Below are 18,241 nucleotides of genomic sequence, written 5' to 3'. Positions count from 1 at the left end.
TTTAAAGTTGTGGAGTGTTAGATTGATGTTTCTTTTCACTCAAATGTCATATTCATCAACTGTATTGTGCTAGCAGATTGTTAAACAGACAAGGTGACTTGCAGAGTGACAGTGTAGTGATGTGATGTCCCAAACCATTAAAATATAGTAATGACGTGGGTTTTTTTCCTTTTGTTCAGTCAGTTTTTGCCACACAGTGTTTTTTTCTTTTTTTTTCCTGTAAAACACAGGTGAGAAGGTTTCTGAGTAGATCTGTTGCTTGGAAAAAATCCTAGTTAATGAATGACAAAACCTGGAATTCAGTTCCCAACAACTTCCCAGATAGCTGAGAAATGCCAAAGATTTAGTAGGAACTAACATTACAGTATTTTATAATGAGGAAAAGATATATTCTGCTATGAAAAAAATGAAATTACCTGATATATTGTACTTTTTTTACATAATCAGTTTTGCAGGATCATTTTTTAAGCAATAGTAAAAGGTGTTTTATGATTTTACTTGAGCAGCCTCTGAAGAGTACCACAAAAAAGGAAGGAACTTCTGTTTAACGTTGCATCAACTCAAATGTCTTTCTCAACTTGCCAAACTCTTTTTATTAATGGAAGAAAAAATTGAAGAGCTCTCCACAGAAATTCTGTTTGTGCCATCATTGACGGAGAAGACTAAGAATGTTCAAGGTAATTTAACACTTTTCCTTATTTATTGATTCTACTGTGTGCAAAAGGATGATTTTATGTGATTTTCAACATTAATTATCTAATTTATGTCATCGTATTTTATAAACATGTTTATGACCATATCCACTAAAAATCTTTTTTAAATATGTGGATGTACATTTGAGCAAAAGGACTTGTGGAAAATGAACTGATAGTTATGTGTAAAGATGTGATGCACAGTAGCTATTGATGGAGAATTATAATAAAAAATTATCAAACCCTGTAACATGATATCTCCTACGGGATTATCTATAAAATCTTGTGTTTCATGTAGGTCAAAAAATACATGGAGTCTGAATTCTTTGAAACTGTGACTTTCTGAACTTGTCTTTGAAAACTACCTTATTCTAGAGAGAAACACTGACTTGAATATCAGTTTATTTGCTCTTAGTATACATGCAAATAAGTGTTTTAGTAGATAGTCCTGCTTTAACCTATAGTTCTCACAAACAATTCCTCATAGGTACTATGTTTGCTCTCATGCTTATCCCGCTGCCTTCAGTGGATATTCTATAGGTGCTCACTCTGTTTTTCATCTAATTGCGTTCATGTCATATGAGGAGAACCTGAAGTGCTGAAAATTCCGGTGAATAAGACCTTGCAGGTCACAGTATGCTCATAAATGTCCTTCTACTAGGCTGCTTCTGCCAGTAGAAGGATTCCAGGTCACCAGAGAACTAATGGTTTCAAGAGCTTTGATTATATTGCGGGAAAGGATCAGACCAGAAATGAGGCCAGGCTGCTTAGGGAGAGAGGGTAGGTGGAGTCAAATATTTGATATCTCTGTAGTCAAGCTGCAGGCAGAGAAGAAAGGAGTTTTGGGAATGTGGTCTCAGAATGCTAAATGGATAAAAAATTTAAAAATATTAAATAAGAAGAGTTCTGAAGCACACATTATGTTGATGCATTCTTCATCTGAATACTCACGCTCTGAAATAAAAGTTAACCTGTGTATTTTCAGAATATACATCAAAGCTCAAATAAAATTTGCATTCAGGTTCCATTTTTTGCTGTTGGTTTCAGTGTATTTCCGCCTCCTTTAATCTCTTAGTTTTTACTAATTCTCACGAAATGTTAAGCTATTATACACTATGTTTCACGTTTCATGACCTTGATCCTACCAAGAAGTGTTGCAGTAAACTTCTCATGGAGTGATGTGGAGGATAGGGCATATACATCCAGTGAGGGTAATTTTCAGTGTTCTTTTTATTTGTATATTCTGTGATAAAATGCAGAAAAATTCTTGAATGGGAAATTTGACATGTTTAACTACACTCTAAGACATGTGATCTGCAGTAATTCAGACTACTTAATGATTGCAACGTTAACAAGAAATATATTACTTTCCAGGAAGTGTATTTAGGACTTTGTCCTGCAGGCATTTCTCCAAGCTTAATTACATTCATAACTGTTCTCAAAAGTGTGTTAAGCCTTCTTCTTTGACGAATATTCTTTTAGAGTAATCATATCTATAGCAAGTAGGTTCTTAAATGGTGCCTCTACTTAATCAGATCTCAATGGGGAGGATTAGTAGATCTTGTTGTAAGAGGCAGTCTTCTGGGTAGAAGGCTTGTTCTAAAGAAAACACAAAATTACTTTTACCCTGGAACACAGGTGAAGGTAAATCTTTTACAGGTAATGTTAGTGAAGTCATCAGACATACCTTTGTTTTTAGTGTTTCTATTCTCATCAGGTGATTTTATTCACAAAATTCTGTTCTTTTTTATCAGTTTCAGGAGAATACATGCAGAGAAGTCATGGCCAGAGAAATAAAAAAAAAAAAAGTCTGTCTAGAAGAAGGATTTATTGGTGTTATTTTCACTTCATATTGTCAGAAATCTCAGTTGTAGTGATGGAGTGAAAGATGATTTGATATGGGAGAATGAGAGCTATGTTCCCAGTAGTTCCAGGTTCTGTTAAGTACCAAAAGGGATTTAAGATTTTATCTGTTAATGTCCTATATTGGGCTGATAATCTTATTTTTTTCACTGATGAAGGCTGAGTTTTGATAAGAAGGATTTATTAGAATCTTTGCTTTATTATCATTATAGTATGTGACTAGAAAATATAATGGCCACCTTCTGTACTTATTTAGAAGCCTTCTTACTAGAAATCTTGTTTAATTTAACAGAATATAGAGTGCAGATCAGTCCAAAGCAGCTTTAAATTAACTCAGGTACCGGTATCAGGTTTGCAATGGAGCACAGGCTGTACAACCAGCCTAAGAAGCAGAGCAAATTAGCCCAGATTGAACCGTGTGCTGCTGTTGCAAGGACAGTTACCCATAGTCTCTCTGACTGGTTTAAAGCCAGGTTGGGTGTATCCAAACTTCCCTGCAGTCACTGCAGTGTAGGCATATCTGAAGTATCAGTCCTCTGCAAGTAGGACCGATGGTAAATTAAGGGAAGCTGGCCAATTCCTAAAAGGTAGGCTAATATCCAAGGGAGCTGAAGTTTCCCTAGGCATCAGATAGATTGGAACCTTGCACTTGCTTCCTTTTATTTTTGGTTGCTTTTAGTATTCACGGGAGCCTTTTTATCTGTGTAACTCACGCAGAGATGCAACAAAAATAACGTTTTTTCATGTGCTTGTGTCAAGTGTTGCGTTTATGTGTATAGCTGTTTCAATGGCAGTTTTAGTTGATTTTTGTTCAGCATATCCCATAGTACTTCAATCTTGATATATAGAACATGTGTAAAGTTCCATCAGAAACAAAGTAGTTCTTTGGATGGTTCCTCTTTTTAAATTTTTTTTTTTGTCCCAAAGATGGCATCTGAGTTTTATCTAAACCAGACGGTTTCTTGGCCCTCATTTTTCCCTAAACCCAGCGATGACAAAGAGCAATGGCTGCATAAATTGGATGTAAGAAGAACACTTAGGGTTTATCACAGAAGAATCAAAGATTTCATATCTTCTGACAGATTGTTTGTACTCTTAGGGGGTCTTAAGAGGGGTCAAATGGCTTCTAAGAGTTCCTTAGCTAGATGGTTAAGGGATTGTATTAGGGAGGCGTATGTAGTTAAGGGTAAAGAGGCTCCCAGGGTTTGTAAAGCTCATTACACTAGGACTATAGCTGCTTCTTGGGCGGAGAGGTCGAAGGCTTCCACATTGGAAATTTGCAAGGTGGCCACCTGGGCTTCTCTTCATACTTTTTCATTGCATTATCGCTTGGATGTAGTCTCTTCTGCGGATTCTGCTTTTGGTAGGAGGTTGCTTGTGAACCAAAAAAGAACAGTGAAGAAAAGAAAGACATGTAGTTCACAGTTCTAGCTGGCAACAAGACAAGTTTCTTTGCAGTGTGCACAATGGAATCCTATGAAGACCAATTTAGGTGGTTGAAAATAGATGTTAGAGGGAAGTACTGCCTACCAGTGTTCTCTGATGGTAACCCCATGGCAGACAATAGCACCAAAGGAAACAGTGAACCAGAGTGAACTCTGTAGGGAGATGGATGTAGAGAGTTTTTTTAGGTGATACGGATAGTTCTCTGAGTTCAGTTTGAGAGTTCTGTATCCAGCATCTTCTGGAATATATTCAGAATCCCAAATTGTTTTGCAGAGATTGAAAAAAAAAAAAAAATGAATTGCGTTTTCCACTCTTATTTTCACTATTCTCCATCCGGTTCTTCCAGATTTTATTTTTTGACTTTACCAGACCTAACTTAGCATGTATTCCTCAATGAGCAGTATGTACATGCCAAGTTTTGTGCTTGATTTCAAATTGTATTTGCATTATCTAAGAACATTTTTTTTTAAAAAAAAGGTAGTATAAATACACATTTTATCTACTACCAGTGTAGTGTTCAAGTTTTCTCTTAAATAAAAGGAGAAATCATGGAAACTTCTCAGGCAAATAAATGATGATGTGGTTTTGTTCGATTCCTGAACTTTAGTGTGGCATCTGGACAAGACTGCTACTCTACCTTTCTGAGGAAAAGTATCCATATTTTTCTAACATTTACAGAACATTGATTCTCAGTGTTGCATAACCTTGCTTTGTTCCACTAAAAGCAATAGGTTTCAGAAAATTAAAGGAGTAACCACCTTCTATTTTTTCTTGACTAGACATTTAACTGTTTCTTCTGCAGGTATCTTGTCATGTCTATTGTGGTGAGATAGTCTACTTCTCTATTTACATTCAGTTGAAATTCCTGATGTTCTGACATACCTAGTACGTGCAGCCTCATGGGATTGTTCTCTTTGAAGGAATCTGGAACATTCAGCTGCAGTCAAGGGTTAAGCAGGAGATTTTGTTTTTGAAACCTGCCAAATAGTGTTCTCTTCCCATCTTTAAGGAAGATTTCTCTTCCCTCTGTCTTTTCAGAAGCCTCTTGTTGAGACTTTTAAAAAATCAAAAACATCTAACGTACTTTCATCTGTCTCTCACTTTTTTTTTTTCCCATTCCAGTGAGAAAGGTGAACTTTGGACAGATCAGATAATGAGTACCAAGGAAAGCTTCCTCCAGTGGAGCTCTTTGAAAACACTGTGGGCAAAGTTGTCAAACCCTTAGGTTTACGAGCTTTTCCTCAGGGGACTGGGAAGATTTGCAAAAGTCTTTCCTTCACATTATAAGAAGAAATCCTTTACTCTATGTCTGTTTCTGGAAAGTGTAATAAAAGGAGTGTGGAATCAAATTTATGAGATGCATCCTCTTAATAGACTTTGAAGTTGTAAAGATTCGAGAAAGAAAAGTGTGATTTTTGCTTTGGTCTCAAAGCAAGATGTTCAAGTAGCATCTTTAAGAAATATATGGTTTCAGCAGATCAATCCAAAGTGGAGATGGAATTTATAGCAGGAGGGAGTTTGATTTCAGGTGTACATTTTCTGTATTTGTATTATTACCGTTTGCTCAGTATAGTACAACAAATAAAATGTCCATTATTGAAGGCAGAAAGCAAGAGGTTTTTTAATCTACAGCTAGTCAAATATTTTTTGTTTCTTCTGCTTATTTATATTTGTGGGGGAGTGGTATTTCCTATTTCTGCAAGACATATTATTTCCAGTACAGTTTCAACGAAAGTTCTGGCTGAGCCAGCTGAATCCAACTAGTAAGCCACTTTGATGGCACTGTTACCTTATTCGCAGTTAGCGAGCTGTCATACAAAAAGTTCCCTTGATGCTTTGCTGTTCTATGCTGCATCCAAGATGATGTCTTATGACCCTATATGCTACGAAAAAAATAAGAAAGATGTGGAATTCTGTAGAAAAAATAATTTAATAGACCTTCTTGTAAGGAAGAAAAAAAATTATATTAACAATGCAAGAAGTCTCACTGCCATCATCATTATGAAAACAGAAAAATACTGAAATGGAGAAATAATTAAATACATTCAAGACAAAGGAGGCATAGGCAAAAAGACTTGCTTTAAAGAATAATCCCAGACAAATTTTAATACACTTAAGGAAAGTTGGCTGAAGAGTTTTGATTTTAAATGAAGCACTTGATATAATGTTGTTTTGAATATTTACTATCAAAATGATTCAAGCTGCCTGGCTGGTAAACTGGAAGAAGTACACAAAGTATGAGCAGCTTATCAAGTCTGTAGAACGTAAGTTTCAAGAAAAATATAGCAAGGATTTGTGATTAATCCAGTCTTCCCTAATAATCAAGAGCAGCGGAGGTGTAGAATATGCTCTGGAAAGGGAGCAAGTATGGAAAACAGAAGTTTTCCTTCACCCTCCATCTTCCCCTTTCATGACATATGCTTCTTTCTGCTCTCTTTTTGCAAACTCTCTCCTCTAAGCAGCCATATGAGAAGAACTGCATACATTTCTGTCTTTGTCTGCAAATGGAGTTTGAGATTTGGAATATGGGAGAAGAGAGGAGTCAAAGAATTTGTGTAGAAAACTATGACTGTCTAAGCAGGGATAGTTCCTCCTTCCATCCCATTGCCTGCCTTCCTGTCTGCAATGGCAAAGTAATTTGGGCTGAGTAGCTTCACTACAGCAGTTGTACCAGTCTCTTGAATAAAGCTGGGCTCTTATTTCCCAGGGGAGTTTGGTCATTAGGGCAAGACAGTCAGAAGACAAGTGACGAAAGAGGAGGACAGGAAGGGGGTAATTTAATAAATGTCTCTGTGGGAAAAAAAATGCTTAAGAGGAGGGTTGTGGTAGAATCTGAAGCGCAGAGGCTTTGGGAGGGCTGTGTCTAGTGTGTAATAATCAATGAAAAGTGTGAAGGAAGCCCTTGCTAGCCAGAGGCTAAATTGAAGAAGATTGAGACCAACTTTGCATAGATGAGATTTGGGAAAAGCAAAAATTTGGGAAACCAAAGGAACTCAGTAAAAGGGAAGAGACTTAACCTGGGGGCTTCTTTGAGAAGACCAGCAAAGGTTTTATATGTGTATGAGCCTGCATGCACATAGGTAGCTATATATGAATGTAGGGCAAGAGTGCCCAGGCTGTTAGTTAGAAAAGCAGTTGGGGAGATCTAGTAAGAACCTGTTGAATTAAAAATGAAGGAACTTTAAAAATGACTGATACTGGCAGAAACATAATTTGGCTCTTCACCTCTGGTCCTGGAGATGGAACTCTACCATCAGCTAGATACCTATTTATCTCACCTCTGAGTTCTTAACAGGTAAGGCAGCAATTCCATGAATACACAGGGATTTTAGGTTAAATGTTAAAGTCTTTATATAAAAAGTTATAAATAGCTGATCTAAATAGTGACAATAAGATAAAGTAATCTATCGGTATTTGATTGTGCTTATAATTAAGAGTCAGACATTATATCTGTAAAAAAGGAGAATTGCAAGGGAAAACGAGGCAAATTAAGGTAGAAAGCACAGAATAGAAAGGAGGGAAAAAATCCAGTCAGCTAGTTTTCTTTTATTCGGGAGTGATTTCTAAAGAAAACTGTAGGAAACTTCATCATAAAATACATTAAAACATACAGAAAAAAGCAGTAAGTTTATGGTGCTGTCTGTAACACCATGTTTTGAATGATCAGGGAGCTAAATGACCTGGTTAGTCTCTTCTGGTTTTATATTCTGTCGTTTTATCTTTAATTTTTCCCAGCTCAAATCTGTTTTTCCATCATGTCTTTTGAAAATGCAAACAGAACAGTTCTTGGGGAAAGAAACCACAAAGACCTTGAAGCTTTAGAATGCTGTACAGGTGTATGAGAAGCAGAGTGTTTATTTTCAGAGAGTGAATTGTTTAGGAGAAAAATAAAATCCACTTTGGGTAAATTAAGTCCTATGTATGTGCAAATACTGGGTATTTCATAGAAAGAGAAAAGCTCTTTAAATCTTGACCCTGTGTACCACCAGTAGCTTCAGGTGACTGAAGACCTTTAAGTTTATGCTTAGAAGATAATACTTAATAAAGCCTGACAGCACCCAGTCATTTAAAACACCTTGGTTTTAATTTCACATAAGTTACATTAAATAAGGAATATCTGCACCTGTGTTGTTTACCAGCTTTATGGTAGGAGATGGATTTTAAAAATACCATATTGTTTGTTTTTATTCTCGTATTACTTTTGAAACACTGACTCACAGAATCACAGAATGATTGAGTTTGGAAGGCACCTTTGGAAGTCATCTGGTCTAACATCTCCTGCTCAAGCAGGGCCATGTACAGCTAGTTGCCCAGGGTCACATCCAGACAGCTTTTGAGTGTCTCCAAGGAGATAGCCTCTCTGGACAACCTGCAAGGATGGAGGCTCTATGGCCTCTCTGGACAACCTGTTCCAGTGCTTAGTCACCCTCGAAGTCAAAAAGTGTTCTGTGATGTTCAGAGGGAACCTCCTGTGTTTCCATCTGTGCCCGTTGCCTCTTGCCCTGTCACTGGGCACCACTGAGAAGAGCATGGCTCTGTCCTCTTTGCACTCTCTCTTCAGGTATTTATATACATGAATGAGATCCACCCCCAAAAAACTTCTTGTCTTTAGGATAAACAGTCCTAGTACTCTCATCTTTTCCTGACATGTGAGATGCTCCAGTCCCTTCATCATCATCGTGACCCTTTGTTGGTGTCCTGGTTTTGCTAGGATAGAGTTAAAAAGGGTGAATCCACCCAAACCACCACAGTTGGACGCTCTGCAGCATGTCCATGTCTCTTTTGTACTGAGTAGCCCAGAACTGGACACAATACTCCAGCTGTGGCCTCACCAGTGCTGAGTAGAGGGGAAGGATCAAGTCCTTTGACCTGCTGGCAATACTTTGTCTAATGAAGCCCAGGACACTGTTAGCCTTCTTTGCAGCTGTGGTGGTTTCACTTGGCTGGCAGCCAAACACCACGCAGCCGGTCACTCACTCTTCCTGTCTCCCCCAGGGAATAGGAGAGAGAATCGGAGGTGTAAATGTAAGGAGACTCATAGTGCAGCTGTGGAATAATTTAATAATTGAAATAAAATAAAATTTTAAATAATAATGACAATAATAATGGTAATAACAGTAATAATAGAATATACAAATGAGTGATGCACGGAGCAATTGCTCACCACGTGCCAACCAAACTCAGCCCCTTCCTGGATAACAATCCTGGAGGAGTAACAATCCCGAAACCGAAACCACAATCCTGGAAGAGCAAGAGCCCAAGAGACCCTCATTAATATACTGATCATGACATTATGTGATATGGAATATCCCATTGGCACAGCCAAATGCCAGTTTGGGTTTACTAATTTTACTATGCCCCCCAAGTCCTCTGCACCTGCAGACTAGCAACACACAGGGAAGATGGGAAGTCCTTCGTTCTCCTGCAACAACTGAAAACATTAGTATGTTATCAACATTCTTCTCATAACAGGTCCCATACCAAAACCAAAACACAGCACTATTCTAGCTACTAAAAAGAAAATTAGCTCTGTCCTAGCCGAAAACCAGGACAGCAGCAAGGGCACATTGCTGACTCATGTTCAACTTGTTGTCCTCCTGGACCCCGAGGTCCTTTTCTGCAAAGCAGCTTTCCAGCTGGGTGGCCTCCAGTATATATTGATGCCTGGAGTTGTTCCTCCCCAGGGACAGGCAGGACTTTGCACTTAGCTCTGCTGGAACTTTCATGTGCCCATTTCTCCAGTTTGTTTAGGTCCCTCTGGATGGCAGCATGACCCTTTGATATATCAGCCTCTCCTCTCAGTTTGGTGTCATGTGCAAACTTTCTGAGGGTACACTCAGTCCCACCATCCAGATCATTAATGAAGAAGTTAAACAGGACTGGACCAGGACCAACCCCTGAGATAGATCACTAGTTACTGGCCTCCAACTAGACTTCACGCCACTGATCACCATGCTTTGAGCTTGGCTTTTCAGACAGTTTTCAGCCTACCTCCCTTTCTGCTTTTCTGACCCATACATCAAAAGCTTTTCTTCAGCTTGTCCCATGACAGGATGTTATGGGAGACAGTGTCAAAGGCCTTACTGAAGTCCAGGTAGGCAATATCCACTGCTCTCCCCTCATCTACTAGGCCAGTCATTTCTTCATAGAAGTTTATCAAGTTGGTCAAGCATGACTTCCCCTTGGTGAACCCATGAATACTCAAGTATTCCTGATAATTTTTTTTTTCTGTAATGTGCCTTGAAATTGTTTCCAGGATTAGCTGCCTCACCACTTTCCCAGGCACTGAGGTGAGATTGACTGGCTTGTGAATCCCTGAGTCCTCCTTCTTACCCTTTTTGAAGATAGGAGTGACATTTGCTTTCCCCAGTTTTTGGACACTTCTCCCAGTTGCCATGATTGAACAAAGATTCTCGAGCGTGCCCTTGCAATGATATCTGCCTGCTCTCTCAGCCCTTGTGAGTGCATCCCATCAGGACCCACGGACTTACGTATGTCCAATTTGCTTAAGTGTTCCCAGACCTGATCCTCTTCCACCAAGACTCTGTCATCCCTGCTCCAACCTTAACCCCTGGTTGCTGGGGCCTGGGTTTCCTGAAGGCTGAGGCAAAGAAGGCTTTCATTACCTTAGTCTTTTCCATGTCTGTGTAACCAGGTCCCCCATCTTGTTGTGCAATGACCCTACATTTTCCTCAGTCTTCCATTTGTTTCCTTTGTACTTGCAGAAACCTTTCTTGTCTTTGATATCCTTGAGCAGATTTAGTTTGGGCTTTAGCTTTCCTTACTTTGTGCCTGGATGCTCATTGTTTCTGTGTTCCTCCCAGGTTACCCGTCCTTGCTTCCACCCTTTGTATGCTTCGTTTTGTGTTTGAGTTAGGTTGGAGCTCCTTGTTCATCCATGCAGGCCCCTGGCATTTTTTTCCCAACTCTCTTGAGCTTGGAGGAGGTGATCCTTGAATAATAACCAGCTTTCTTGAGCCTCATTTCTCTCGAGAGCCCTATCCCATGGAACTCTTGAAGCAGATCTTTGAAGAGGCTAAAGTCTGCTCTCCTGAAGTGCAGGATTGTGACCTTGCTTTTCACTCTTCTCCCTGCTCTTGGCATCCTAAACTCCATCATCTCATGCTCACTGCGGCCAAGGCTGCCTTTCTCCTTCACATTCCCAACAAGCTCCTCCTTTTTGTTGAGTGTGAGATCCAGCGGAGCACCTGGATCATCAGTGCACTCCAGGAACCTCCTGGATTGCTTGAAACGCTGATGAAAGTGGTATCACCTAGATACTAGTTTGTCCTTGTCAAAACTGGGGCAATATTCCCATTACTTTAAGATTTATGAGTGAGCTTTATACCAGCCCTTCTTAAGGAGCTTCACTTGTTCTTTTTCCTGTCACCATTATTTTGCTTATAATAACTGTACTAATTAACTGTCTTTTTATTCTTAGCATATTGGCGTTTCCAAATAAGTAAAAACTATAAAAATACATTAGTGTGCAATTCATATAATTTATTGAACAAAGAACAGAAATTAATTTCTACACAGCTGTTCTAACGTTATCTGTTCTCCCTAGGAATAGGTGACTATACAATCAGTATAAAAATGAATTAATGACAAAAGAAACTATATTTTACACATTATATGTGCGTTTCTATAAAATATTAATACAATGGGATGTGGATTTCATCATGTTATATAAAAGGAGCTGTGTATAACCTGAATTTGACTTTATCATAACATTAGTATTCCACTACATCTTGTTGAGGGGTTTTTTATGCTTCGTATTGATATATCAGAAGGTGTTGGAGGCTGCTGACTTTTCTACAGAATTAATCTTAACTTTGATCCCTTTTATCATACTGTGCAGGAGTTCTGAAGAAAGCTAGTGGGGAGCTTTTAATAGGAGAAACTAGAGCAAATGAAACCAGTGTGCTTCCTGAACAGTTACTTCAGGTAGAAGAGGTGAGTATGAAAAGAGTCTTGCACTTTGTAGGGGATTTTCTTTTGTCTGTGTCTCCAGTGTAGTCTGTTACCATGTTCATTATAAACACCTATTGCCATAGCTTCATTATTTAGCTACTGCAATTAATTTTAGGTGCAAAGTCTCAGTTAAGATGGAGAAGAATCTTACGGCATTCATGAAGAAATGGTTGTTATTTAAGATTTAATAACAGAACAGATTTAATTTCAGAAGTATAAGATACCTGTTAACAATAACAGTAGAAAAAAATGCTAAAATAAAATAGCTTTCTTCAGTGTTAAATTCATCCTCAAATACAGCAGAATCTTAAAAAAATCTATCAACATCTTAGCATTTGATCATAATGATGCTTCCTATAGGGATAAGTACTCACACCATGTCCAGTTTCTTTGATGCCAACAAACTACTGTGTGGTAAGGACTATGCTTTGTATAATGTATGTACAAGATTAAATTTTAGCCTGGCTTCCATTTACTACCAAACAAATTTATATTGTTGAGTTTATGGGACCTAAATGCTCTCAATAAGTCCGATATTTTGCAGCAGTGGAATTTAATTTCCTAATGGCTCAATTTTAATGCTGAAATGATTTTTTTAAAATGTGCTTTGAATCAGTTTGTGAGGCTAATGTTCCTATATCTTTTAGATCACGAAGAGCAGTATTTTGAGAAGATTGAGCTTTACTTGATCCCAAATAAAAAAAATAAATAAATTTTTAAAAAAGAGGAAGTGCAAAGATGAGTGTCCATGAGGGCTGTTTCGTGTTCACTGGAGCTGAATGTTGGGAGTGGGGAAGGGGAAAGGAAGGAGGATGTAACTTCTAAATTGGAGTAAGCTGGAAGGGCTCCACTTCATAGCCCTTCATTGTCTTCCAATTTAGTCTTATAGCTGCATCTTGTTAGGAATCCTTCTTTTCTTTTCTCCTGCTACACCCTCATAGTGGGGATCTTTACTTGTACATCTTACACCATTAAAATATTTCTCTTACAGTGGTGCAATCCTCAATTGGCCACTTCTGGTAAGGTTTAAGTCTGCTGTGTGCCATATGAGCAATATAAAACAAGATTAGTCGAAGAAAAGTAAAAGTCTACTTCTTGCAACCATTATGCTTCAGATGATAACCTCAGAACTCTCTGTAGAAGACAGGGAACTGATGTAAACCATAGTAAAAGCCATCATTAGCTAAAAACTAGAAATCTCTATTTAAACATTTTAATCTTTACTGAATCCACCTCAAGAGAAGTGAAATCCAATGTGGCTGTGTTATAACCAGCTTCTCTAAATGTTTGCCATTAATATTCATGGTTAGTAGCTTCCATTTGTTACCTTGTGAAAATTATTACAGGGTGTCCATTGCTGGGTTACTTGTTAAACTATTGAAAATGATTATAAATGTATTTGACATTGTTAAATAAATTCAGTTAAAGATTATAAATAATGGAAACATGAAGCATGGCTTTTAGAAAGCAGTCTTGTTTAAAGAGAGCTTTTTGTAAGTTTATTTCTTAAAAATTTGGTGAGAAACAATATTTTTATGCATGTTAATTTTTGTTGAGTTACATACTGCTTTTAATATGATTTCAAAGCTAACAGACTATATTTTAAGTTACTAAATTGAATTTCAAAGGATGATGGTGTCCTTTATTGTAATTATGGATGTTCATGTAAGTTTCAGTCAGTAATAACACACAATAATGAATTTGGATTGATTTAATATAAATATGTATTTCAGCCTATTTCACTGAATTTTGGCTGGAGAAATGCATTTAAAGACCTGTCTTCTTCTGTGGCTCACTGTATAACAATAGCAGTCGAGGATTTTTCAACTAAAATTCTTCAACATGAGCAGAAAGAAGAGTTTTCAGCTGCAGGCAATGCAATGAGTCTTGTAAACAACCAGCAAATGAGGGAGTCCTGTGGAGCAGTCCAACAGGAGGAGCAACCAAAACGAATTGCTAAGGCAGGTATCAAAAGAACTGAAGTTTGAGGGGAGACAGAATGCCAAGGCTGTTTGCCATCTACACTTTGAAGTACCTACAGTACCATTAATATTCTATATCTTATATAAATGGAATTAAGAAGAAAGTGAGAGGCATTACAATATGAGGCTGAACAGAGCTTTGTACAATAGCCCATAGTCTCTACTTGAAATAATTAACTTTAAAACTTCACTGGCATTATTTTTTTTTTTGTTTTATCCAAAAAGTTCTAAAACATTCTGATTATTATCTGCTCTGTGAGCAAGTGGTTCGATGGGAAAATGCTGAAAGCTTTGAAGCATAGCTATAAAGGGATTTCCTGTATTCATACCCTTAGACATGCCATTTAACTAATCAGCATAACCAATAATAAGGCTAAATTAGAGATCTTTGATTTGGCTGAAAGGTCATTTATGATGATTAATTAAATTGTTTTTCTAAGGGAATATGTGTCTCAGAGTTTTTTTATTTAGTAAGCTTTGCAACTATTGCAGCAAATTTGGAAAGCTGTTAATGAATGTTTGCTTAAAATAACATATAAGCTTTTGGGAGATAATTTTGTGTGAATTTACTAAGAGATTATGAGATTTTTTTCAATTTCAGTATTAAGAAATGTGTTTGTATGTTTTTCAAAATAAATTAGTTTAGAAAATTATCTTTGTTTACAAGGAATTAACCTTATGATTTGAATGTACATCTAATGAAATCATAAACAAAATGAAGGAATTACTGGCATAAGATAGTTTTTATTTTTTTCCCCAATATATATTATGCAGCTTTAAAGCAAGAAAGAATAAAATAATAATTCATTTACTGTAGATAAACGTTTCTCCCCTGTATAACAGAACGAAATGTTTGTAAAGCTGATTTAATATGTTTATGTTTTATGCCAATTTCATTATTCAAGAATCTGACCCTTGTGTGTATAAATTAAACAGTGCTGTCAGAATACAAATAACTTGATGCCACATTTATTTCTCTCAGTTTTGTTCTGACATCGTGGAAGAACTTGACACATTGCTTCCATTGGCTCTGGCATGCAGAGATGATTCTCTTCAGGAAATTAGAGCAAACTTTGTAGAGGCCTGCAGCAAAGTGGCAACAGCTGTCCTGGCAAGACTAGAGGAGAGGAGCAATGATGTTCCCTCCAAGGCTCCCCTGCAAGACATGTACGCTGCCCTTTCCACAGCAATATATGTCTTTCAGCATCTTACAATGTATAGCAGTTCAATGAGAGAAACGAGCAAAAAGTGAGTAATATAAATTCTTGTAATATAAATAATATAGGACGTCATTCCATTTTGGTGATACTGTACAGTGGTAGTTTTCCAAATGGCGTCATATTTTTTTAGCGCACGCGCTGCATGTACTATTTATGGAAATACCTGAATCAAAACTATTGATAATCTAAAGCAGCCATTACAGAACAAATTATTTATGTTTAAGATCTGCATTTGATTTTCAGATCAGTATTTTTTACTTATTAAGCTTGAGTAAATAGGACTGTCCAGTGAACTGAATGTACTCTGCTCTCATATAGATAGAGAGCTAAGGCCTTAATTTCCTTTTCTGACCTTGGTAATAGCTGAATTTTCATAAAATCTAATTTAGCACATAGCATTCTTAGAGGACAGCATAAATATACATTCCTGTGCTTTTTCCTTACACCATCTGCATTCAGAAATGTGAACAAATACATCCAGCGTAGTTCTAGAATTTATTTTTCATTGCATGCAGAATAAAAATTAGAGAAGATGTGAAGTAGTAGTGTAAAGTCTAAGACAGTGTTTGACCCAGTGGGCAATATGTCTACATTTGCAGTGGTTTTAGGAGATTTTGACTTAAGTTACTCAGAATCTCTTTATTGGTCCATGTGTTTCTGGTCACATGTAATTTAAAAGTAAAAACTAGGCCTTTTGGGAGGGACCTTTGAACTAGCGCAATTTTCAATGAACATGTGATTTCTAAGGGTTTGTATGCACTGTTGAGCTACTTTCCTTCTGATGTTTTACTTTCTCCTGCATGAAGTGTATCTTTGTGAATGGGAAGTCTAAGCCAAAATATTGCTCAGTAATTCTGCTTGTGTGTATTATGAAAGAGTTTTAGTACATACCTACCAAAACCAGTCTCTGGTCTCTTAAGTTCATGTTTTCTTTATCACACTCAGTGCTAATGCAATTATGCTCCCAATAACTGAATGACAAATGTGCTTTTATCTCAGAAAATAGGATGAAGTAATGTATTTCTCAGCAACTTGCTTAAATGAGAATTTATAGATGAACAAGTATATTTAAAGAACTTGTGAAACAAAGACCAGATATTTTTCAAAAGTGAATGCCAGGTTCAATCTCCAGGACCGAGAGGAAATGAATGATTGATACCTAATAATCAAAACCATTTGCAGTACTGGGGATTGTTACCTCCTACTGCACAGCCTTTCAATCTTTGCCTCTTTGATCATTCTCTCTGAACAGACCCCTGTTCCTCCTGCCTGTCCAACAATACCAGGAATTCATCAACGTTCTCCAGTTTCAAGTTACGAACTACTGCGTCAGAGTTTGTGCTACAAGCATTTTACAGGATGCTGAGAGCCACCACTGGGATGACTACAAAGCTTTTTATGAGGTGTGAGGTTAAGTTTACTGTGCTTCCCTTTTACAAAATGGGTTTTACTGGTTGCCAGCTCTCTGACTAATTAGAAGCATAAGGTCAGCATTATTTTTACATAAATATTATTGGAATTTACTATTTTGAAATATCCATTATTGCAGGCAAATGTCTCTGTAGAAATGACGTAGAAAAGCACAGTCATTTAAAGATGAGATAAATCATTACCAGGAAGTGCTTTTGTCATTTGCTTAGTAAAATATTGCATGTCAAGTTCAAGACATTTATGTAGAACTCAGTAAAGAAGACACTGTCTTTTTAACTCTGCTTTATACAGAAAGTGTGACATATGAAAATGAAAGACAGAAATTCTTTTCCTGGAAATTTTTAACGTGTTCCTTTTATTTTTATTTTCAACTGTTCCTTTTATTTTTATTTTCTCCTTTTTTACCATTTGTGAGTGAAGGATGTTACAAAGAAAGATAGTAAATATAGTTACCTTCAGTATTTAAAAATATAATTCTGAAATAACTAGTGCCATTTCAGCTGCATTTTGAAGTCACTTGTCTGCTCTTAAACTATAATCCTAATGATTCTGTGAAAAAAACCTTTAAGTATCAGGGGTGAATTATTATAATTTATTGGGTTTTTTTCTTCATCCCAGTTAAATGCAGACATAGACTGAAATATACTGTTTTAAATTATTTTCACTTAATTTCATTATGAAGTGAATTATTTTTTTTATTATTTTTTTAATTTTTTTTTCCCAGTTAAATGCAGACATAGACTGAAATATACTGTTTTAAATTATTTTCACTTAATTTCATTATGAAGTGAATTATTTTTTTTATTATTTTTTTAATTTTTTTTTCCCAGTTAAATGCAGACATAGACTGAAATATACTGTTTTAAATTATTTTCACTTAATTTCATTATGAAGTGAATTATTTTTTTTATTATTTTTTTAATTTTTTTTTTATCAGTAATAGCTGAGATTTCCTGGAGACAAAGTCCTGCCCTTCCTTATACTATTTGCTCTGTGGGAGAAATAGGGTGCTTTTGTTAAGGATTTTCTTGAATTCTTATACAAGAAAAAACTCTGTGTGATAGTTGTATTCTACATATGTAACTGATGTGGTTTCAGCCTCAGCTCAGACCATGCGGTCCTTCACTCACTCATAGGGAGATGGGGAGAGAAACACACCAAAGGGCTGGTGGGTTGGGATGAGGACAGGGAGGGCTCACTCACCAGTGATGGTCACAGGCAAAACAGACTCCACTTGGGGAAGAAAAAGCCATTTAATTCATTCCCAATCAATCAGAGTAGGACAGTGGGACACAACAACCACATCTGACAGCACCTTCCCCCACCCCTCCCTTCTCCCCGGGCTCCAATCTCTTTGCTCCCCATTTCTCTCCCTTCCCCCCCAGCAGCACAGGGGACAGGGAATGGGGGTTCAGTCAGGTCACCTCTGCTGCTCTTCCTGGCATGAGATCCCTCCCGTGGGCTGCAAGAGTCCGGGAACAAAGTGTTCCAACACGACTGCCCGTGGAGTCATGGACCTCCCAGCTCTGGCATGGGGACCTCCATGACCAGTTAGAAACGAGTCTAGAGGAGGCCAAGAGGATGATGCGAGGGCTGGAGCAGCTCTGCTGTGAGGACAGGCTGAGAGAGTTGT

General features: G+C 37.3%; 1 protein-coding gene across 1 annotated transcript in view; it reads left to right on the top strand.

The window, feature by feature from the left end:
* Window positions 1-506: 506 nt before the first annotated feature.
* LOC104531020 (uncharacterized protein KIAA0825-like) overlaps window positions 507-18,241 on the top strand; it is a gene marked incomplete at its 5' end in the record, with an annotated part of 62,403 nt that continues 44,668 nt past the window's right edge. The window contains 5 exons of the mRNA XM_029086951.1: window positions 507-677; window positions 11,863-11,957; window positions 13,709-13,936; window positions 14,940-15,205; window positions 16,430-16,580. Coding sequence (XP_028942784.1) covers window positions 507-677; window positions 11,863-11,957; window positions 13,709-13,936; window positions 14,940-15,205; window positions 16,430-16,580 — 911 coding nt within the window. The remainder of the gene's footprint in view (window positions 678-11,862; window positions 11,958-13,708; window positions 13,937-14,939; window positions 15,206-16,429; window positions 16,581-18,241) is intronic.

This window comes from Antrostomus carolinensis, unplaced genomic scaffold (assembly GCF_000700745.2).
Source record: "Antrostomus carolinensis isolate BGI_N321 unplaced genomic scaffold, ASM70074v2 scaffold12879, whole genome shotgun sequence".
NCBI lineage: Eukaryota > Metazoa > Chordata > Aves > Caprimulgiformes > Caprimulgidae > Antrostomus > Antrostomus carolinensis.
This window is presented reverse-complemented; position numbering and strand designations above follow the sequence as displayed.